The sequence below is a fragment of the Cibotium barometz genome, chromosome 47 (assembly GCF_041138505.1).
Source record: "Cibotium barometz isolate CiBa-2024 chromosome 47, ASM4113850v1, whole genome shotgun sequence".
NCBI lineage: Eukaryota > Viridiplantae > Streptophyta > Polypodiopsida > Cyatheales > Cibotiaceae > Cibotium > Cibotium barometz.
The window spans coordinates 14,852,104-14,875,418 of record NC_141092.1 but is presented as its reverse complement, the minus strand read 5'-3'; the positions used below and the strand labels follow the sequence as shown (position 1 = coordinate 14,875,418).

The window sequence follows — 23,315 nt, the reverse complement described above, 5'->3', positions numbered from 1 at the left end:
CCGCATCCAGTATCCTGTGAAGCCTATGCACAATCATTTTGGTAATGAGTTTGTAAACTACAGGCATCAAAGTAATAGGTCTCCAATCTGACATATGGTCACACAGATGTTTTTTGGGCACAAGTTTGACTATGCCATGCTTCCAAGAGTGCGGCAACTGATTTTCTTGCCAGGCAACATTGATCATTTGCAAGAGGACTTCTTTCAAATCATCCCAAAAAGAAATATAAAATTCCACCGTAAGGCCATCCCAGCCAGGGGACTTGTATTTGCTGAGGTGGAAAAATGCATTATCAAGTTCTGTGTTAGTAAAAGGTCTCTCCAAGGTAAGAGCTTCATCCATTTCCACTATTCCAGAAACATATTGGAGAAATTCAGTCCTAGCCTCAGTCATTTGATTTGATGGGGAACTAGGAGCGGAGAATAATTTCTGGAAATAATTCTGGCATTCATCTTGGAGATCAGAGAAAGAGTGCATCCAAGAGCCATCTAGCTTCCTTACCCTTTAGGCATGAGTTTTTCTTTCAAGTAGCATGCAAGCCCTGAAAAAAGGCTTTTGATGAGCAGCCCTTATCCACCCATGAGGGGCTTCATTCTTGCCCTAATCTGTCATTTGTGCAATTTCCTCTGATCATTAACAGTCAATTTAAACTGAGCATGTGAAAGGGAATCCTTTTCTGAATCAGAGAGAGGCTTAACTAAGAAAATTCAGTCAATTGTTGTGCTGTCCTTTTTGCCCATTTAACCTCATTCCTCCATTCAGTCATATGCCAGTTGCCATACTCCCTAATGACATTCTGCATACGAGAGACAAAGCTGTCCCAAGCATAATTCATGTCCTCCTGGGCATGCAAAGGCAAGGGATGAATTGCAAGTCTGATCATTTGTTAGAAATAGTGATGTTGGAAATAAGCCTGATTAACATGCAATAATCTACTGGAGAGGGGTGGCAAATCATCCAGAGGCATACCAAGCTGCAAATTCATCCACAATGGGGCATGATCTGACAAGCCCAATGAGAAATCTATAAGGAGATGAGGACTAAAATCTGTAAATTGTTGAGGGTAAAACAAATACCATCTGTCAAGCCTTGCCCAGTATGTAGTAAGTGCATTATGATGAAAAGTATATCCAAGCGCAGCATATGAGATCTTGAAGTGGTGTTATCTCTTGGCAGAGGGGAATTATTAAAATCTCCACAGATGAATGCATTGGATCTCCATGGATATCTGCATAAAGAATCCCATAATGAAGCCCTCATGGCAGAGGTCTGGGAAGCATAGACTGATGCAAACTCAAGAATATCACCATTGACATTACATTGTATGACCATTCATCTACCACTGCTATCATTGAAGGCTAACTGAGGCTCCAGCTCATGTCTAACCAGTATGCATACACCTGAGCAGGTAGTGGTACCAGCATAATATATATCATAACCGCCAAAATAAACATGATGACCAACCATGGAGTGTTGATTATGCTCGTGCAAACAAACAATATCTGGCTGCATTTTATGTATATAATTCCATAAAAGCCTCCACTTTGAGACATTGCAGAGGCTCTGTACATTGTAGGTAAAGCACTTAAGTGTTTGAGGCATGAAAGAGGTATATACAGCAAAGTATTAGATATAAAAAACAAGACATCAGAGAGGCAAAGCCTCTGCCTGCATGGGCTGCCTTCCATCATGACCCATGAAAGACATAGCATTATCCCCTTCTTCTGAATCACATATGGGGATGCCCTTCTTCTGAATCACATATGGGGATGCCCTTCTTCAAAACCCCCACCCAATTTTGAAGGACAGGAGCTGAAGTAGAAGCCTGTCCTGGTAAGGGAGAAGAAGCATCCCATTGACGAGATTGAAGGGGGCGTTGCTTCAATACAACAACCTTCTTAGGTTGTTGAAAACCATCCTGATCAATCCCCGTAGATTCCTTCATCTTCTCTTTTCCTTTATCTTTTCCTTTTCCAGCAAGTGACTGCACCTGATTGATTGGTTTGGCATTCTTTGCTCCATTTCTATTTGCTGTCTTAGCTTGCAAATTCTCATTCTTTTCCCGTGTCTGTGGGCGGCAAGGCATTGGGAGGGGGCTGATGCAGAACCATTGGGCATTCAGAGGCTAGATGCCCAAACTTGTGGCAGGCAAAACAAGCTCGTGCAAACACACCCCACTTCAATTCAAAATACTTTTTTCCCAATTGCACTCCCTCAACTTCCACTGCAATAGAAGGAGGGGTAGGTGTATCAGTGTCTCAGAGAATGCAGAACCTGTTACAGTTTCCCATGGGGCGTGGAGGACAAATGACCTGTCCCAAAGAAGCAGCCAGGCCAGGCAACTCTTCACGCATATAGTCCGGGAATTTAACAACCTTAACCCATACATGACAATGATGTTGTATAAGACTTTGATAATCCTTGTTTGGGGACTAGGGCATAGCATGTACCATCTGCTTTCCGTAAAACAGGGGAGAGAATTCAAGAAGCCTCTGCTTGCACGAAGCATATGATAAATACACCTCATAAAAGCCTCTGGAAGCAAAATACACTCCCTCTACAAAGCATCCTCCAAGGATGGACTTAATCCACTGCGCAACATCACTGGCCACTGGGATTCTTCCTGGAAAGAAAATTATAACTGCAGTTCGAGACAACATCCTGAGAGGATTCACGAGGGACGACAATTTCAATTTATACATGACCTCTGGAACCGGTTTGCCCCATTCCTGTCGTGACTGCTGAAAGTCATCCTTAAGGGTGTCAAAGACGTAATGAGCTTCCATAGTAAGTTCATCATCTTGTGATGCAGGCTCTGATATGCGGCGCTTAGCATCTGCAGGTCTTTCTTTTCGAGCATATGTACAAAAATCCAAACCTGAAGCCATGATTGAAATACGACTCTCTCTCTCTCTCTCTCTCTCTCTCTCTCTCACACACACACACACACACACACACACACACACACACACACACACACACACACTCACACACACACACGCAGAAGAGAGGGAAAAGGCTCACACACCACACACACAGAGAGGGGTCGCGCTGATCAAGAGACAGTCACGGTTTGTGTTGCAGAAATCCTGGCCGACGATGTGTTGGCAGAAGCCCCAAACCAGGGTGACGAGTACAAGCAAGAGGTCCCGACTGAGCAGTCGAGGCCACAAACCCTAGATCAAGGTCAAACAGGGGGCAGCGAACTGGAGCAAGGAGTTGCGGGCTGCACAGTCTAGGGTCGCGAACCCTAAAGCAGGGTCTGAACAGGGTCGATGATGGCGGGCAACAGTCCTTAGGCCAGAGAGCACACACAGCAGCACACTACACACACACACACACACACACACACACACACACACACACACACACACACACACACACACACACTTGCTAGTCAAATTAAAAAAACATTTTAAAAACTTTCAACATATTTCAAATTAGAGAATACTTCGTGGTGCTCTCTCTCTCTCTCTCGCTCTCTCTCTCTCTCTCACACACACACACACACACACACACTTGCTATTCAAATTTAAAAAACACCCAAACACACACACACACACCCTAAACACAAACACACACATGGCATGATAATGCAATAACTCTCTCCCTCTCCCTCTCTCTCTCTCTCTCTCTCTCACGCGCGCACGCGCACACACACACACACACACACACAATCAAACCCCAAACACAAACACAAACACACTAAAATATCTCTCTCTCTCTCTCTCTCTCACACACACACACACACACACACACACACACACACACTTGCTATTCAAAAAAAAAAACACCCAAACACACCCTTAACACACACACACACAAAAAAAAAAACTTGTTATAACTCTTTGTCTCTCTCTCTCTCTCTCTCTCTCACACACACACACACACACACACACACACACACACACACACGCACGCACGCACAAACACAAACACATTTGCTATACATTTAAAATAAAACACACTTGATAGAGTGAGTAAGTTGGCAGTGGCCCTATGCATGCGCAATCGACGGGAGGCAAAAAAAACCATTACAAAGGGTGCATGGCCGCCCATTGCATGACATACCGGCCACCCGACTCGACATCGGTCCACTAACCCCCGGCTGCATGACATACCCCCCGGCTGCATGACATACCCCCGGCCACCCAACCTAGCACCGGTCCACTAACCCCCGGCGGGACGTTCTCGTGCAGACATGAGAAGAGCAGGATGGCTCATGGAAAGAACACGGGAAGGGAGAGCTCAAGGTGAATGACCAGCATGTGTGAAGAGTGCAGTAAAAGGAAAAAATGTCAGGAGGCTCACCGATGGTTTTGGGGGAGGCGAAAGGTGGTTGACGGCAGTCTCGGCGCTCACCGTCAGTGGCTCTGTGCAGCGAGGAGGCTCACCAGTAGAAGGCACTCTAGCGATAGTTGCCTGTAGAACAAACAAACATACGAAAATTAGAACAACAATACAGAAAGCAACGACTGAGAGAGTGATAGAGGGAAGTTTACCAGCGAGTGCAAGAGATCCTAGAGGAGTGGTGCATGTGAGGAGTGTAAATTCAAAGGAGGAGGAAGGAGGAGGGCTCTAGCGGGTTGCATGCAATTTGCATGAAGAGGGCGGCGGCGGCGGCGGCGGGGCTGGCAGAGGGTGATGGGAGTGTAATTACCTGGATGTAGATGTAGAGGGCGGCGACTGCAACATTCCATGGAGCATGGAGGTCTGTAACATTCGATGAGGGCGGCGGTTGTTGCAGGACTACTATGCAGCGGCACAACATGCAAATCTGACAACCGGATGGACCCTTAATGCTGCAGAGGGCAAAAAAGTTTGACACGTGGCACAAAAAAGCTTCCCCTGTTATATATAGTATAGATTGGTGTTATTATACCATCTGATTGTAAACACGCTTACATAACTATCACTACCCCCATCTCTGGAGGTTTATATCAGTGTTATTATGTTAGGGAGATTTATTACATAACCATCAATACCTAACCATCACTACCCCCATCTCTGGAGGTTTATATAAGTGTTATTATGTTAGGGGGATTTCTTACATAACCAGCAATACCTGAGCCAGTGCCCCCAATCTCTCGAGGTTTATATCAGTGTTATCATGGTAGGGGGATTTCTTACATGACCATCAATACCTTAGCCAGTGCTCTGTGCTATTATCTTAGGGGGATTTCTTACATAACCATATATCATTTACGTGATTGGCGGCCGGTACTATACACCTCATTGCCTCAACGGCACTTCATTGTCTTCTTCATCACCATCGCCATGAAGTTCAAGATCGAAGATCTCACAGTCTACTTCCCCTATGAGTACATTTACCCTGAGCAGCATCAGTATATGCTGGAGCTGAAGAGGGCGCTGGATGCCAAGGGTCACTGCCTGCTGGAGATGCCTACAGGCACAGGCAAGACCATAACCCTCCTCTCCCTCATCACCAGTTACCAGCTTGCACACCCATCAGGTAAGCTCATCTACTGCACCCGCACAGTCCATGAGATGGAGAAGGTTCTAGATGAACTCAGAACCCTCCAAGCTTACCAAGAGAAAGAGCTTGGCAAGGCTGCTAGAATACTTGCCCTTGGCCTCAGCTCCAGAAAGAACCTCTGCATCCACCCGCAGGTCAGCTCAGAAGGTTCTAGAGAATCTGTGGATGCAGGATGCAGAAAACTCACTGCCTCTTGGGTCAGAGCCTATGCAGTTGATAATCCAGATATTGAACTCTGCCCCTTTTATGAAGAGTATGAGAAAAAGGGGGCTGAAGCCCTTCTTCCCTCTGGGGTATACACCCTCCAAGATCTCAGAAGCTATGGCAAAGAGAAAGGATGGTGCCCATACTTCCTTGCCAGACATATGATCCAGTTTGCTAACGTGGTGGTCTACAACTACCAGTACCTCCTGGACCCCAAGGTCTCAGGCATCATCTCGCGGGAGATGGAAAAGGAGTGTGTTGTCGTCTTTGATGAAGCACATAACATAGATAACGTATGCATCGAGGCACTCAGTGTCAATATCCGACAGCAGACGGTTGATGGGGCAACGAGGAATCTCAATAAAATCTCTCAGACCATACAGAAGTAAGTACCATCGAAGCTGACCTATATATATGTGTGTGTAATGGTGCTTCATCCATTAGTCTTGTGTGTATGTGTGTGTGTGTGTGTGGAAGGGTTGATCAATCCGGAGGTTTGAGAGAAACTCAGTACGAAGGGCTTTGTGTGAATATATGCTCTTATGTGTGTGTGTGCGTGCGTGGAGTGTGTGTGTGTGAGAGAGCATATCTTGATACAGAGTTCTACACCCACTATTGGGCACTGATGACGTTAGTGGGGATGTTGTAGTATCTAGTCCTCCATACTATGCATAATGGAATATAGTCTTGTGGGTTTACTACCATGAGTATATAACATGCACGTGTTCTTGGATTCATCTAGTTATATATGTTCTCATCTGCTACTTTTGCACAATTTAGATCATTCACACCATCTTTAGTCCATAGTGTAGTGTAGAAAGCACTCACAAGCACAGTATCCACACATCATCGATTGCGCATTCCCTCTGAATGGTCCGAGGTTTTTGTTGTGATGGGAGCTCTCCATGTCGTTGAAGGATATCATGGACTTGTAGCTAGCTGTTGATGAGTGGAGGGGCAAGATCCTGAGGTCGGGAGCATTTGACTCTCATAAGATGTGTGTGTGTGTGTGTGTGTGTGACGTACCTAATGCTAACCCTTGGGATTAGGGACTAATTTAGTAGGGTTAGGGAAGCCTTGCGATTAGGAAAAGTTGGCGGATTCAGGTGGCTAAGGCTCATATTTAATAAATCCAAGATTTTATAGGCAATTTATTACTGGATTGTTATTTATAATAGCAACAAGCACTATATAAGTGCGCCTTGGGTTATTATTGATTCATTAGATTCAGTGTGGTCTAGACCTAGACCAAGAGGCTTACTCTTGCCATGGGCATGGCCGATCATGGGTAGTCTTGCCGAGGGTCCCTGTTGACTGGCAAGGACTTGTAGAAGTGGAACCTAGACCAAGAGGCTTACTCTTGCCATGGGCATGGCCGATCATGGGTAGTCTTGCCGAGGGTCCCTGTTGACTGGCAAGGACTTGTAGAAGTGGAACCTTAGCTCTTGGCTCAGGGGTACAAGGCATTTACAACCAAGGATAAGGATAAAGCAAAGAGCTTTAAGCATGGGGGACAACAATCTAGTAAGGCTGGTCATGGACAACCCTCTTCTGGTGGTGAAAAGTCTAACAAAGGGGATGCAAACAAGCCTAAAAAGAAGGCCAAATGTCACTACTGCCATAAGCCCTGGTCACTACATCAATGAATGTAGAGAGCAGATTGCAAAAGAGAAAAAGAAAGATGCAGGCAATGCAGTAGCAGACTCTTCTGATGACAAAGCACATCTCGATGTAAAAGTAGCTCATGTGTAGCCCCCATGTCTAGAAAACAGATGCCATATGCGGTAATATATCTTGCGTCTTGAGAGGATTGCTGTAGCCCCATCTCTCTAAGGTCTATCTCTGAAAGCATGATTGAATTTTCATGGAAATCATACATATGCATCTGCATCTCGGCTGTTCATGGCACATGCATTAAAGTCTTGTAGCAGGAGGATGCTGCAATGTTTGCAAACAAAGGACATATGGCTGTCCATCCTGTAGTACTGTGCGAAGCTAGATGTCTCGGGTGGGAAGTGACACACTGCAATATGCAAAATTTGAAAGCCAGGCCTAGCTTAGCATCCACATAAATCGACTCTCCTCATCTTGTATGACCCCAACCCTAATCCTAACTGGCAACCCTAACCCTAATTGGAAATGCTGGTTTCTTAACCTCAACCCTACTGCCAATTCAGAGGCAGGGGAGTCAAAGAGGTCGTGGAAATTGGCAAAGGCAGTATAATGATACACGTGGATGCTTTTATTGTGGTAAGCCTGGACATGTGCAGGCAGATTGTTATTAGAAGCAGGCTGACATGCAAAATGGGAAATTGCAGCAAAACAACTATGCATCCTCGAGCAGAAACAATGAGGATAATGAAAGGTTGTTTGTTATGCAGCATGTTGTTAATAATGCCATGTCTAAAAATGTTGAAGCAGCACATAAAGATGATGTATGATACGTTGATTCAGGTGCTTCGAACCACATGACAAGTCATGGGGAGTGGTTCAAGGAGATGAAAAACCTTGAAAGACCAGGTTTTGTGGAAACAAGGGATGACACTGCTCATCCAATTGCCCATGTTGGCGATGTGCCATTGTCTATGCAGGATGGCAAAGTGAAGTACCTTGCAGATGTACTTTCTTCTGAAGTGCTCTACGTAGGTCAAGCCAAAAGAAGCATGTCAAACCTCTTGAGCGAGTGTGGCACTTCTTTGGCTTGTTCCAGGTCTTCTTGAATCCTTGTATTGGCCTCTAAAAACTGCTGTAATTCCAGTGCCAAGGCATCCCATGCAAATACTTCCCCATCTTCATTTACATTCTCTGCAAGGGAACTCTGAAGCTGTGAAAACTCCGCGCGGAGCTTCCCTAACTCCGAAACCCATGCTGCCCTACATTTAGCTGCAACCTCTTCCACGTGTTCCTGGAGTTCTTTTTGAGACATGAAATTTCCTCTTCTTTCTGTAAGAAGATATCCGTAACTGTCACTATACTCTCTTGTATCATTGGGGCCAGCACATGCTTCAGGTTCTCCGCCACATGACTTTTGAGTCTCTGTATCAACTCCATTTTTCCATGTCCATTTCTCCTGTTATTGCGTGTTAGGGGGAAAGTAGTCACCATATGCAACACTTCCCATGGGTGTTGTGGTGGGTAGAGAGAGAGAAAGGTGCGTTGCAAGTAGCCGGGATAAAATAGGGGGTGGAAAAAGTAAAAGATAGAAGGGTCACTGGACTCGAAACTATGGGGTAGTCGTCAATGAAGAGGGGGAGGGGGACCTAGCATAGTCGCAAGGCCAATAGCGGGGGCAAGCAAGCCATACCGGGAAGAAGTGCTGGTGGGCAAGCAAAGAAAGGAAGGAAAGGGTGAAGATGAGAAGAGGAGAAAGGTGCGAAGATAGAGAAAAGGAAGAAGAAGAGGTAAACTAAATAACCAAAATTTGGGTGTAAATAAGAGTGGAAGCTATTGGGATATATACATGGACGCATACCCAAGACCAATTGGGGGCCGAAAGAGAGATAAAATAGGGATTAATCCATTCACAAAGGGTTTCTGAAAAAAGATCTATTTTTTTGAAAATCCACACACACACCCCTCCCCCCTCCCCCCACCCCAAAAAAAAAATAAAAAAATAAAAAAAAAAAATAAAAATAAAAAAAAAATAAAAAAAAATAAATAAATAAATAAATAAATAAATAAATAAATATATATATATATATATGGAGTGAAATTGGGGCTATACATGGAGGCATACTCCAGAACAATTGGGGCCCGAAAGAGAGATAAAATAAGGCTTAATTCATACATAAAGGGTTCTTAAAAAAAGTTTTTTTTTTGGATTTTTTTGACTTTTTTGGAATGAAATGTGTCTCGGTGAGAGGTTTGGTCCATGTTTTGAAACATTTCATCCTAGAAATGTTTTAGATGTTTTGTTTCAACAAAACACAATTTTTTTGTTACTATGTTTCCTTTTCAGTGTGATTGCTTTTATCTAGTGGTGAAATAAATGCTGTTATTCATACGCTGCACGTGCTTGTTGGTAGTGCTGATGTGAAGGATGTATCTTGTTGTTTATGCGGCTTATTGAAGCAAATTATGGGTTGCATGGATGATTGCTAAGGTTCAAGGCAACGGATGCCAATCGGTTGCGTCAAGAATATAACAGGCTGGTGGAAGGCTTGGCACAACAAGGGAATTTACATGGTATGAGCAATAAGACGTCTCTTTTTGGAAGTTGTGTTTGTGTTTTTTTTGGGGGGCTCTATGTGTGTGTGTGTGTGTGAGAGAGAGAGAGAGAGAGAGAGAGAGAGAGAGAGAGAGAGAGAGAGAGAGAGAAAGAGAGAGAGAGAGAAGATATATTAAGTGTCTACTAAAGACCCAATGGGCCTATGAGATCAAAGTAATACAATAATGTCTATGACATATCATGGAATGGAAAATAAAACAAAAACAAAACATAAACGTAGCTATCTCATTGGGATGGTACAAAACTGTCCATGGAAACTCATCATGGAATACTAGGAACATAGAAACATGAGAGCAGCATCAGTAGATGGTATACCACTCTCCAAAATATCAAGCATGGGGCTAATGAGTATGGCCGAGAGGTCTCCCTCAGCTATGTCACGTGGAAAGGTAGCTCGATGGCGGTGGAGCATGTCTTGGATTTGGAGCTGATGAGGGGATCGTGGTCGACAGTCGGGGGGCCCGGTCTGAGGTAACTCCTCTCGGGCGAGGTAGGTCCGGGGCAGCTCGAGGTGGCTCCACAAGATCCACTGTATCTGTATCCTCTGCCTCCTGGGTCCCTAGTGATGGTTGGTAGGTGAGGGAGGGGGCGGGGTGGCTAGGGCCGAATCTCTCTCAAGAAAGTGTCCCTGTGTCTACTGAGCTCAAGCAGGAAGAGGCCTAGGCAACGCTGGTCCAGGAAGTCAATGATCCTAGAGAGTGGACCAAATCCCCCACGAAACTGTTAGTGAAACCTTTTGCGGATTTCATAGTATACTGGGCAATGGCATATGTAATGCTCCTCCATCTCAACCTCTGTGTGGCATAATACATAATCCTCAAGTTGCTTGTGGGACAATTTCCTTTGAAAGAGTGGAGGTTTGTCCCCACTCCTATCCTCCTTCTCTTGAGGCTCGGTTCTTGATTGGGATCTGCCTTTAAACTTATTCTTTTGAGATGGATCTCGGTCATCATGCTTTGTCTTGCCCACTATCCAAGGCATGTATAAAGCCTCGGCTTGTAAAGCTGTCTTGGGCTTCCTCCAATGATTTCGGACCAGCCATATACACTGCTTGCATAAGCTTAGATTGAAATTCATTCACAAACTTACGCATTTCCATTAGCGGTGGAATAGGGTTATAAGAAGTAAACTTCAATGAAACAGCTGAAAAGTTGTTAAGATAAGTTGCCACATTCTCACCAACTTTCTGCTTTACCTCATCCCATTCTTTTTGCACGTTTTCAATGTGGAAAGAAGGGACATATGGCTGTAAAATGTCTCGACAAGCCAAAGCAAGAAGCCAAGCAAGAGACTAGAAGATCATCAGATTGACATCATGCCAGGAAGTTTATTAAGTGGTTTGCAGTGGTGGCCAGTCCATTGCATGATTTGACAAAGAAAGCGGTGGGATTTCGGTGGACTAAAGTTGAAAAAGAATCCTTTGAAGCATTGAAGTTTTATGTTAGCAAAGGATTGGTGTTGATTATTCCAGATTTGTCAAAGCCTTTTGTGGTTGTATGTGACGTGTCAGGAGATTGCATTGGAGTAGTCTTGAACCAAGAGGGCCATGCTGTGGCCTATGAAAGTCGAAGACTTCAACCGCACCCACGCATGAGAAAGAGTTGATGGCTATCATGCATGCATTGAAGATTTGGAAGCATGGGTGTTGAGTTTGTTATCAAGATGGATCACCAAAGTCTTAGGTACTTCATGTCACAACCTAAGATATTCAAAAAGCATATAAGATGGGCTAGTTATTTGGCCTAATTTCATTTCCAAATTATACATACTCATGGAAAAGACAACAAGGTAGCCGATGCATTATCTTGGAGACCCATGAGCCATGCGGTTTCTATGGGTTATCATATGGATTTCACTTTGATGAAAGATCTTCATGCTACCGATGAGGATTTCAAAGATATTTGGAACAGATTGTAGAATGGAGATTTGGTGATCTTCTATGTCATGAAGGAGGGTTTTCTTATGATGCAAACCCGTTTATGTGTGACAAAGGATTTGAGGCCAAAAGTGATGGAAGAATGCCATGCTCCACCGTACATGGGACATGGAAGCATCTTGACTACAACTCAAGCTTCGGAGAGCTACTTCTATTGGCATATCATGAGAAAGGACATTGAGCTAGATATTCGAGAATGTTTGGTTTGTTGTCAGGTCAAGTTTGATCGACAAAAACCAACAGGAATATTGCAACTATTGTCGGTGCCGAATGTTTCATGGAAAAGTATTGCTATGGATTTTATATTTGGATTGCCAAAGTCAGGAAAGAGGAATGATGGTATATGGACTATTATTGATAGATTCAGTAAGCAAGCCCACTTCATTTCAGTGAAGAAGACCATTCGCACAGAGCATATAGCGAGATTGTTTATTTAGTAGATTTTCAAGTACCAAGTCCATTGTGGGGGATAGAGATTCTTCGACTACCAGTTTCTTTTGGAGAGCTCTTTTCGACAATATGGGGACAAAGTTGAATTTCTCTTCGGCTTATCATCCTCAAACCGCTGGACAAAGTGAGATCGCAAACCTCACCATTTTGAATATGCTAAAGTGTTATGCTCTTGAAGCGAAGGAGAAGTATTTGCCTTTGGTTGAGTATGCTTATAATAACACCATTCATTCATCGACATGCAAAGCTCCCTTTGAGATTATCTATGGCAAACCATGGTTGTTGCCCGTGCTTAGAACCATGGAACAGATCTTCCATGTGTATGAGTTTGTTTGAGACTTGGATGCAACTTTTGCACAGGTTCGAAAGGCTATTGAGACATCTCAAGCCAAGCATAGAAGGAAGGTCTCATTTGAAGAAGGGAATTGGATCTCGTTGAGATTCGAGAAAGCAAGACTTCGGAAGTCTAAAGTGAAGGATCCAAGCTTGCTCCCAGGTATTATGGACCCTTTCATATTACAAAGAAGATCAATGATGTATGGTATAGGTTGGACCAAAATGCTATAGGTTGGGCCTTTTAGAACACTGGAGGATACATAATGCCTTCCATGAGTTTATTGAAACCATGTACGGGACCTCCCCCAGAGGAGCTTGTATTGGAGGATCCACTAAAGGTGGAAGGGCAAGAAGAGATTTTGCAACCAGAATAGATTGTGTTTCATTCTGTGAGAAAAAGATGAAAGAAAGAGGTCAGAAAGTTCCTTTGGGCTAAGAATGAAGACGTCAAATCACAACCCTGTGACCTATAGCACACTTGTGGCTAGCACTTCGCCTACAGAGAAACACTCTATGAAGTCCAACACTGAGGAAAGAAGATGAATATGATCATTTGGCTACCCATGTATATATATGTATCAATGCTCCTAGTTGGCCAATAGTATTGTTGTCAGCCAGTTGTACCTGGTTGCCACGTCACTACCATGTCATCACTACCACGTGTCACCTGTTGTCCGACTGTACAGGTCCACTGCTATCTAACGTCTGGCTTTGCCCTGCATACTTGTAGGTATGTCACATTCTCCCCTACTTGCATTGTAGCTGTCCTCAACTACATGGCGTCCATATAAAGTGCCCTTCCATAAAAGGAAAAGATCCAAACAAAGCTCATCCAAGATACCCGAAAACCCGTTACACTGCGAGACCTCTTTGCATCCACTATGAAGGCTCACATTTTTCTCTCACCGCATCAGCACAGACTTGCAAAGAAGCTTGTAGATGACGAACTTCCATCGGATCAAGCACTTTCCGTCTATCTAACCGTCCATGAAAAAACACGGCAAACCACCGAGTATCCTCTAGTAGCCCATGAAAAGAATACTCTAGAGAATGGTCGAGAAAGACGTTGCTATCCTAACTCCGATCACTAATGCATTAGCTCATATGGAACACAAAAACTGCTTACATTGTTGTCCAATGCACTTTGAAGGAAGAAACTAGAACCAAAAACAATACTCCTCAGAAATGTTGCACCAAATCTGTATCATAGTTACATAAAAACGCGTTTCGCCCTCTCAAAACGGCACGAAACGTTTGTGAAACAAAATGAAACCTCTCCATCGAAACGATGATTCGCCCAAATGTCAAGTAAGGTCAAAAAAACGAGCGCAAGGTTTTTTTTGGTGCAAAATTGATTTTTGGCCATTGTTTGTGCCTCTATTTGTTGCCGCTGCCACTTCGCGCATCTCACGGTTCACACTTGCGGCTCCCTATTGCATCCCGCTTCTCCTCTTCTCCTCCTCTACTCTTCCTCTTCCCTCCTTTTCTTCTTCTCCTCCACTCCTCTTCCCTCCTCTTCCTCTTTTCTTCTCCTCTTTCTCTCTTCTCATCCACAGTCCACCTCTCCTCTGTTGGCATAAGTTGGAGCTTGTATGTGTGTAAACCTTGTGTGAACAGTCCCTTAAAAGGTTGTTACTGTGTTCATGTGTAGTTGCGTGTGAACCACCTCTTAGGGAGTGGATAAGCATGCATTAAATAAGGTCAAATGGTTTGGTACTGGGAAAGGCGTATATATATAACTCAAGGCTTGTACTTCATCATCAATCAATCAAATCTCTATTGAGTCGTGCAATCTATGCTCTCTCTCTAGCATATTTTTGTTTCTCTCTCTCTCTCTCTCTTTTGTACCCAGGATGATGTACCTCATGGATATGATGTAACCTTTTGGTCTCATAGGTCATTTTGGCCTTTTGAAGACGTTAATACAACTTTCTTTCTTTCTTTCTTTCTTTCTTTCTCTCCATTCCTCTGCACACACATCATGGAGCGCTTCCACCCTCCATAGCTGTTCCCTCTGGTCTTGCAAACCTTGGACCTTCATTTGGTATTAGAGCCAGGTTCCTTGCTCGCATCACTCCAACTCGTCCAATTGTCGCCATGTGTGCGTCACTTGTGTGTTGGGAACATTGTATAGTCCAAGTATTCCCTTCATGTGATCTTGTTGCATCTCTTAGCGCCGCCCTTCAGCCACACACCAGTGAGGGCGCACACTCGGGCACTAACGCCACCCCACTTTGGCAGTGCCTTGCTTTGCCATCGGTTGGGCACAACTGGGGGAACAATGTCCCGGGTGTACATTGGCTGAGCGTCTCCTTGCCTCCGAGCCTTCGACAATTCCTTCGCCCAAACCTCCCGGTTCATAGTCGCTTATCAGTCAACCTTGTTTCCTTAATCCTTTAGCCATGTCATGGCATGCTGCCCACCTTAATTTAACAGTGCGCTCACAACCACATCGTGCTCGTCTCCCTCTCCCACTGTCTTGCCGCCCACGTGCTTTGTGTTGTTGAGCCACGTGGCCATTACAACCTACCCATTTTCACCTATTGGTCTCTATTCTCGTCTTGATTGACTGTAATCACATGCAGAAAATCATCAAATTAAAGGTATCTACATTTCACAAAAATTAGGGCTTTTGTGAAAATCAGCTCTTTGCATCAACATTAAAACTTCAACAACTTGAAAAAATTAGGCTTTTCATTTTTAGGGCAAAATTGTCTAATTAAAGCTTCTATAATCCTTAATTCTTGAGACTCTCTTCAAAATTGAACCATTAGTTCCAAATTGAAGCCTTTGCAACCCTAAAAATTGGGGTTTTTTTGCTTTTTGGTCAAAATTGACGAATTGGAGCTTCACACGACAGTTGCCCTCCACTCCTTCTTTCTCTCCTGCTAAGTTCTCACCTCCTTCCCTTTTCTCCTCTTCCCTTCCAACTTATTTCTTTCCTCCTCTCCTCCTCTCTTTTTCTTGCCCAAATTTTGAAAATACCAAAAAACTAAGAGTGAAACCCCTCCGAAAATCATTTATTTGATCTCCAGTAGTCTCTAATCACGTTATCTCCCCCAATCTCTCATAAATTTGGGAGTTTTTCATGCTCAATTTCTGAAATTTCAGATTTTCTCCCAAATTTTTAGCCTTCAATTGCAAGTCCCAAGCCTTTTTCACCATGGCTCCTCGCAAATACCTTAATACGCATGACATTTGGGGGGATTCGGTGCTCATTCACAAGTATGGGACATTTGGCGCAAATGTGTGGTTTGCAAGTTTTGTGGAGAAGTTCAAAGAGGAGCTGCAATCCATGTGAAGGCACATTACATTACACATGGGAAAAGTCACAAGGAACACATGGGTGCACTCATGTTCCGGAAGGTGTCTTTCTTACCAACGACGATTCACCATCAAAGTTTACGGAAATATGAGCACTTCTCCATTTTTCCTTGCCTCCGGAGAAGGGTGGATGATGTATGGCGGATTTGGACTGAGAGATGAAATTGGTTTAATAAACCAATTTACATGGTTTCTTACATGTTGTATCCTTTACACAAGGATCAGCAACATTGGTCCGACTGCATTCTTGTGAGTGATGGGACATCTTATATGGATAGGATTTTTGCTCTTAGGAGAGCAAGCAAAGTAAGCATGTCGCATTCTTGTAATAACTTACGCTTCTTTTACCTTTAAGCCATCTTGCATTCTTACAATAACTAACTAGCAATGCCATCTTGTAGGATTAAAGAGATGTCTATCCTCTACATTTATAATCGAGATCAGTTCATGTGAGATGTGGCCATGAGACCGGAGCAGCGGAGGTTCGTTGTATTGTGGTGGGAAATAAATGGATATCTCTCTTCCACTTTGCAAGCATTGGCTCTTCGAGTTCTCTCTCTGGCGTGTACGTGTGGAGCCGTTAAGCGCATATAGAGTATATGTGTCGATATACATACCAAGAAAAAAAGTAGGTAAAAAATAAAATTTAATCACAATTTTGGACATCACATGTGGTTACACATCAACTAGCTAACAATTTGAATTTGTTATAGGTTCAACATATCTTAGCTTGATAGGTTGGTACATGTAAATGTCAATCTTCGCCTCTTGGAGCGACTTAAAGACACAGACATCATTGCCCGTGTTGATGGAGGGGATATGTTGTAGTGAAGGTGAAGGAAATCGATTTTGAAGCTCTTAGAAAGTTGAAACTTTGCCTTAAAGCGAGGAGTGAAGATTGGCACATCTTTTATCCTGAGGTGTATGGATCCCAAGCTGTCTTCTCTTCACGTATGCTGAAAAGTAAAGTGTCTGACACAGACAACATGATGGTGGATCTTGCCAGCTCATCCATATCTTCCCATTCTTCAGCAGTCAGAGAAGCAGGCATTACACCCCTTTCTTTGATGGGCTTGTGCAGCTTCTTCTGGAGCAACACATTATAGCACTGGGCTTGCCAAATGTCATAGTTATGTGAGCCTTCAAGCTTCTTGATGTGAAGCAATGAAGAGCTCTCACCTGTGGTTGCCATAGCAATATGCAACCTTTGACACAGTCAATGCCTGACTCCCTGCAAGATGTGCAAACACTGCACCAAAGCACACAAAGTGCTCACAGTTGTTCTCCCAAAGTTTATCTCCCACTGCGGAAGCACGAATGCAACTCTCCTTCCACTGAATGTGATAAAATCACCAAAATCTGGTTGCTGCAGATTTATGACAGCACCTTAGATGTGCTCTTTTCCCCTTCCAAAGTACTGTACAACAGTACTAAGTGCTCACCAATGATGTACCAAATCTGTACCGGCAAGTACAGCAACTGAAAATGAGCCTTTTCCTCACTCAAATCAATGTACAACCATGCCAAAACTTGTACAAAGTTGTACCAAATCTGTACCAGCAAGTACAGTAGCAATAAATGCTCTCCTGGCTGTCCAAATGAGTGAAAATCAGACCTTAACAGTCCCCACCACTGCATACAACAGTCCCGGACAGAAATTAGGCAAAAGCCCCTTGACTGCAAGTGGATTTCTGAGGGTTCAAGGCATAAAAGTCTTCCCTGTTGCTTTGCCAAGCTTAACAAGCACAAAATCTTGAAAAGCCCCTTGATTCAAGATCAATTTCTGATCATGAATGGTACATTAATGCACATGAAGGCATCCAGAGTCTTCACAATGCTTCCCCCTGGCCACATATACATCCAATACATAAAAGCCCCTTGATTTACTGGCACATTGAGTGCTTGACAGGCATCAACACATTGCCCAAAGCATCAAATGCCAGTCCCTGCATGCAAATCAACCCAATTGGCACAAAAGCCCTTTGATTTGCACTCCAATTTCTTGCAATTTTGGCCTGAATGTGAAATTGCTCACATCATACAGCATGTATGAATGCCCAATGGCACAATTACATCAAAAGCCCCAAATGTTGACACCCAATTTCCTTCAAATTGACCCGGAATGTGACCAATGTCACCCAAATTTGCCAATTTTGCTCAAAATCTGAGCCATCTGGACCTGTACCTACTCAATTGATGAAAAAGGACATGTAAAATCCCAAAAAATTGAAGCAAAATACCTCAGACAATTTCTGATTTCTGTTGCAGGAAAAGGGGGGGGGGGTGCTTCGTATTTGCTGACTCGTGAAGAAGTTGTTGCTGCTGCTGTCTAAAAACTGTTGTATTGGTGCAGTAGATGTCGCCAGACGAGCTTGAGTCTAGATTCTGCCGCTGCCTCCTCCTAGTTTTCTAGCTATGGCCGCCCAAGCTGTCTGTGCGTCCACCTCATTCGCAACTGTGGCTTTGAATGGAAGACTGGCCGGCGGCGTCTCTGTGGCCAAGCCTTTCTCCAATGTGAATCTGGCCTTCGGGCTGAAGCCTGTGGGCAGCAGCATGGGAAAGGTGCAGGCGTACAAGGTGACCTTCAAGACCCCGGCTGGGGAGTCGGTGTTGGATGTGCCGGGCGACACTTACATACTGGATGCAGCCGAGGAGGCTGGGCGAGAAATGCCCTATTCTTGCCAGGCGACCGCCTGCTGGTAATCGTCCAAGGACTGCCCGTCCTGGTCCACAGAGCCCGCCACAATCTTGCAGGAGCTACTGATTGGAACGGAGCCTCTCCCGCATGGCACCCGACTCCTCCACCTGCGCGCGCTGGTGAGGCGCCGCTGCCCTTCCTCTTCGCTCGCCTGCCTCCCCTTCGCGCTATGGGTGCTCGCGCTACGGGTGCTCTCCACGTTCACCGCACCGTCCTTGCCGGCTCGTGTGACGATCTACAAGTCGTAAAAGCCTTCGCTTCACCCACAGCTGTACGTCAGCAAGTTCTCCCTCTCACTGTCTTGCAGCGCACGTGCTCCTTGCTGAGCACCAGAAAGCTCCAAGCAATCTCCTCTGCTCGTGCCAAGCTCAAGGCTCCATAGCCGAGCTTCTTCTTCGCGATGAAGACGACTCCACACACCCGCACACACACGGACACAACCGTGGCTCTGATACCAGTTGAAGGGAGAGAGTTAGGGTTTCATGTGGGAGACTCACACAGAGAAGAAGGGAGAGAGAGAGAGAGAGACATGTGGGGATAAGTCAACTCACTAAGTGTACTATGTACTATAAAACTTATGGGCTAGTACACACTATAAGGGTGGGCATAATGCCTTTACCCCAACACAGTTACCTGGGCCATTTGGTTAAATTGATTGCCCGACTATGAAATCCAGTACAGTTACTTGCGCCATTTGGTCGCAATGACTGTCCGACTGCGAAGTCCAATACAATCATTTGGGCCATCTGGTTGCAATGACCATCCGACTGCGAAATCCAATACAGTCATCTAGGTCATTTGGTCGCAATGACCGCCCGACTACGAAATCCAATACAGTCATATGGGCCATTTGGTCGCAATAACCGCCCGTCTGCGAAGTCCAATATATCTGGCATCGTTGCCGTCCAATGGGCCATCTGGCATCGTTGCCTCTCATATACAAATCTCGTTCTGGCATCGTTGCTGTCCAATGGGTCATTTGGCATCGTTGTCTCTCATATACCAATCTCACTCCTTGGGCTATTGGGCATCGTTGCCACCCAAACCAGAGCATGTCCAAATAATCATTATATAAGTAGAATAATGATCAATTCCAGTCTAATATATATACAATGTAGAGGGCTAGAGGCACAATTCCTGTCTCTTGAATCTGTCTTGATCGCAAGACGTCCATATCTGTACTTCAAATACATGTGGATGAACCATTTCCTCATAAGGTCGTAGTATATGTCGATAGTCCTTGAAGTACTTATCTGGTATCCATTTCGTGTCCAATAGCGAATAACTCTCGAATTCCAAGAGGAACTTTTTGACCATTGTCTTTTCTCTTTTTCTCATAGAATGAAACACAATCACTTCTGGTTCTTCCACTCGTGGTGGATCCTTCAAATTAGGCTTCTCTGGAGGTATAGGTGTACATGGTTTCAATAAACTGTCAGGGAAGGCATTATGTGTCCTCCAATGATCTGAAGGGTCCAATGTCACAATTTGGTCCATCTCCATTTATGGAGCCACTTCTATGGGATTGTCACTCCATAGAGCGGCTAGATTTGTGCCATGTTCACATGGGGCCAGGCCAGTGTTCCATGTGAACGGGCCAGTCTTTTGGTGTCACATGGACGGGAGCCAGATTAGTGTGTGTGACCAGTGCTGCGTCACATGGACGGGAACGAGTTTCGTGCCACCCGTGTGTGACTTGCTTCGTGCTGTATGGACGGGAGCTTGTTGGAACCACCCATGTATGGCTAGGATGGCGTCTTACCTATGGGATTATCACTCCATAGGAAGACGAGGACATATTTTTTATATTTTTGTCGCGCCAGTTTTGTGCCTGACAGGAACTTCTTGTACAAGTTTCATGAAAGAGAGATTTCGTCCATTACATGTGAACATGCATATTGTGTACCCTTTTGTAAACCTTTGGATAAACTATTGCATGAGTTAATATGGTAATTAATCACATGTGGGAAGCTGGCTGTGATTTTCTCTTCATTGCCTGCTATTCTCCCTCATTCTCTCCATCGCCTACCTCTTCAAGGCTTGATTTTGCTGCATTTTCTCATCGCCTGCTGCCCACATGGATTGTACCTGTTGAAAGCCACACGTGTGCTGAAAAACTGGACTGTACCTGCTGAATTCACACATGGGAACCTGCTGGACTGTACCTGCTGAATTCACACGTGGGAAAACTGCTGGACTGTACCTGATTTTACCTACTGGACTGTACCTGCTGAATTCACACGTGGGAATCTGTTTTGGACTGTACTTGCTGAATTCACACATGGGAAAACTGTTGGACTGTACCTGATTGTACTTGCTAGACTGTACCTGCTGCTGAATTCCACACACGTGCTGAATTTGGACTGTACTCGCTGAAATCTGATGGTACCTGCTGCTGAAATTACACACGTGTGCTGAATTTGGATTGTACCGGCTGAATTTGGATTGTACTTGCTGAATAGTATCTGTTGTACCAGATTGTACTTGTTGTACCAGGTGCCCTCATGTTTTCTTATTTGTGTAAATCTGAAATTTATTAATTTAAATTCAGAGAATTCTTTAAGTTTTGTGCAAAGCAGGAGCAAAGTATGTATTTGCTGACCATGCTCAAGAAGGTCTTCCTGGTGTGGTTAGTATTTCTCCCTGTGTGGTGGTGCTAACCGCATCCTCAGAGCCTCTGAGAGCCAGTGAAGGTTAGACTCACCAGGGAATTTGGGAGCAAAGCGCACAATACACCACACCGAGCGGGGAACAGGCCACGCCTCCTTTTAGGAATTTATTTAGGAATAATCCACAGGCACATTGGCCAGGATCAATACAATCAATGAATACAAAACAAATATGCCGATATAGGATATCCAAGTCGATGTCGATGTCGAGACACAAGATCTCTGATGCCGAGCACACCATGGGGATGGCCCACAAGTATCTCTCATCGGGCTAGTACCAAATCCAATATCCAAATCTAATGAATCCAAGTCCAATGAATCCAAATCTAAATCCAAGTCCAAATTCATATCCAAGTCCAAGTTCCAGATCCAAGTTTTAGTTTCAATCCAAATCCAAGTCCAATCCAAGTTCTAGTCCAAATCCAAGTTTAAGTTCAAGTATCACTTGCTCATCCCATGAATAATCTCCATAACTCCTACAGCCTTGTCGATGAAGGAAATCGTGGAAAAGCTCTCTTTGGCAAGAAAACTAATATAAAACCTGTTTTAATGGTTTTCGAGCAATAAAAACCTCCAAAAAGCAGTTTTTGGAGCAGTTTTAGGGTTTTTGAAATTTGCTATCCGTATAGCTCTGCACATGTCCGTACAGCTCCGTACGGCTGTACAGATCCATGCAGTCGTACGGACATGTAATGATGTGGCACTACGGCCAATGAAGGCGCTCTGAAATCAGCGGGGCAGCGATGAAAAATTCCATGATTTGGTTCTGTAAGCCCAGCGGGGCATGGAGTGACAGACTCAACCACGTGTCCAAGAGATAAAGAAATAAAGAGAGGGAAAAGAGAATGGGGATCTTGCACAGTACACTACACTGAGCGGGGAACATGCCCCGCGCCCTTTCAAGAATTTATTCAGGAACAATCCACGGACACACTGGCCATGATCAATACAATCAATGAATACAAAACAAGAAGATATATCGATGTAGGATATCCAAGTTGATGTTGATGTTTAGACACGAGATTTCTGATGTCGAGCACACCACGGAGATGACCCACAAGTATCTCTCACCGGGCTAGTACCGGATCCAATATCCAAATCCAAATCCAAGTTCAAGTCCATATCCAAGTCTAATTCCATTTTCAAGTCCAGAAACAAATCCAAGTCAAAATCCAAGTCCAAATCCAGATCTAAGTCCGGATCCAAATCAAATCCAGATCCAAGTCCAGATCCAAATCAAATCCAAGTCCAGATCCAGGTCCAAATCCGGATCCAAAACTAGGTCTAGATCAAGTCTAAGTTCAATCTTTCATGTCCAAGCTATATGTACAAGTTCCATGCTTCTTGCCCAAGCTTCATGCCAAGCTATATATCCAAGTTCCATGCTTCATGCCCAAATTGTAGGAGACAGAGGTAGTACTTCAGGTGTCGTCAGTCGGATGATAGGCAGAAGTGTTGGCGATGACGAGCGGCAGTTATAGGAGATCAAGTGCTGGTTGTCGCTAGCGGGCAGTGCTGCTGGTGTTGATTGGCTGGTTGGTGCAGGCTAGCCGGTTGTGTTGCTGGTTGGCTGGCCACGCTAGCTGCTGGTGGCTGGCTGCGCTGTAGGTAGGGGCGGCCCAAACAATGGACCTAACAGGCAGAAAAGATGATTGCAAACTGTGTTGGTTGCAGGCTATAGCAATGCACAATAGTATAGGAAGTGACGCTTCAGGGCTGCAACTAGCTGCACAGGGTGGTGCAAGGTGGCGCAGCCTGTCAACAGGCAGCTGGCATAGGAAGTCCAGCAGTTGGAGGCGGATCTGCTGGCATAGGTGCTAGCGGAGGTAGGCAAGGCGCACATCTTCCAACGGTAGATATGATCTGCAGCAACAGTTCACAAGCGGTGCATAGATGATAGGAGGTTGGTGGCGGTAGAAGCGACTCCACGTTACTTGATGATGAAGATGGCGATAAGCTTCTCTCTTCTACG

The 23,315-nt window shown here is 44.6% G+C and overlaps 1 protein-coding gene across 2 annotated transcripts in view; it reads left to right on the top strand.

Moving 5' to 3' along the window:
* Window positions 1-5,057: 5,057 nt before the first annotated feature.
* Window positions 5,058-23,315, top strand: part of UVH6 (RAD3-like DNA-binding helicase protein) — a 37,911-nt gene continuing 19,653 nt past the window's right edge. For both annotated transcript variants that reach the window (XR_015263747.1, XM_086784478.1), the window contains exons 1-2: window positions 5,058-6,087; window positions 9,805-9,887. Coding sequence is in view for 1 of the 2 variants with exons in the window: in XM_086784478.1 (XP_086640604.1) it covers window positions 5,132-6,087; window positions 9,805-9,887 (1,039 nt within the window). In the remaining variant the exon portion in view is untranslated. The remainder of the gene's footprint in view (window positions 6,088-9,804; window positions 9,888-23,315) is intronic.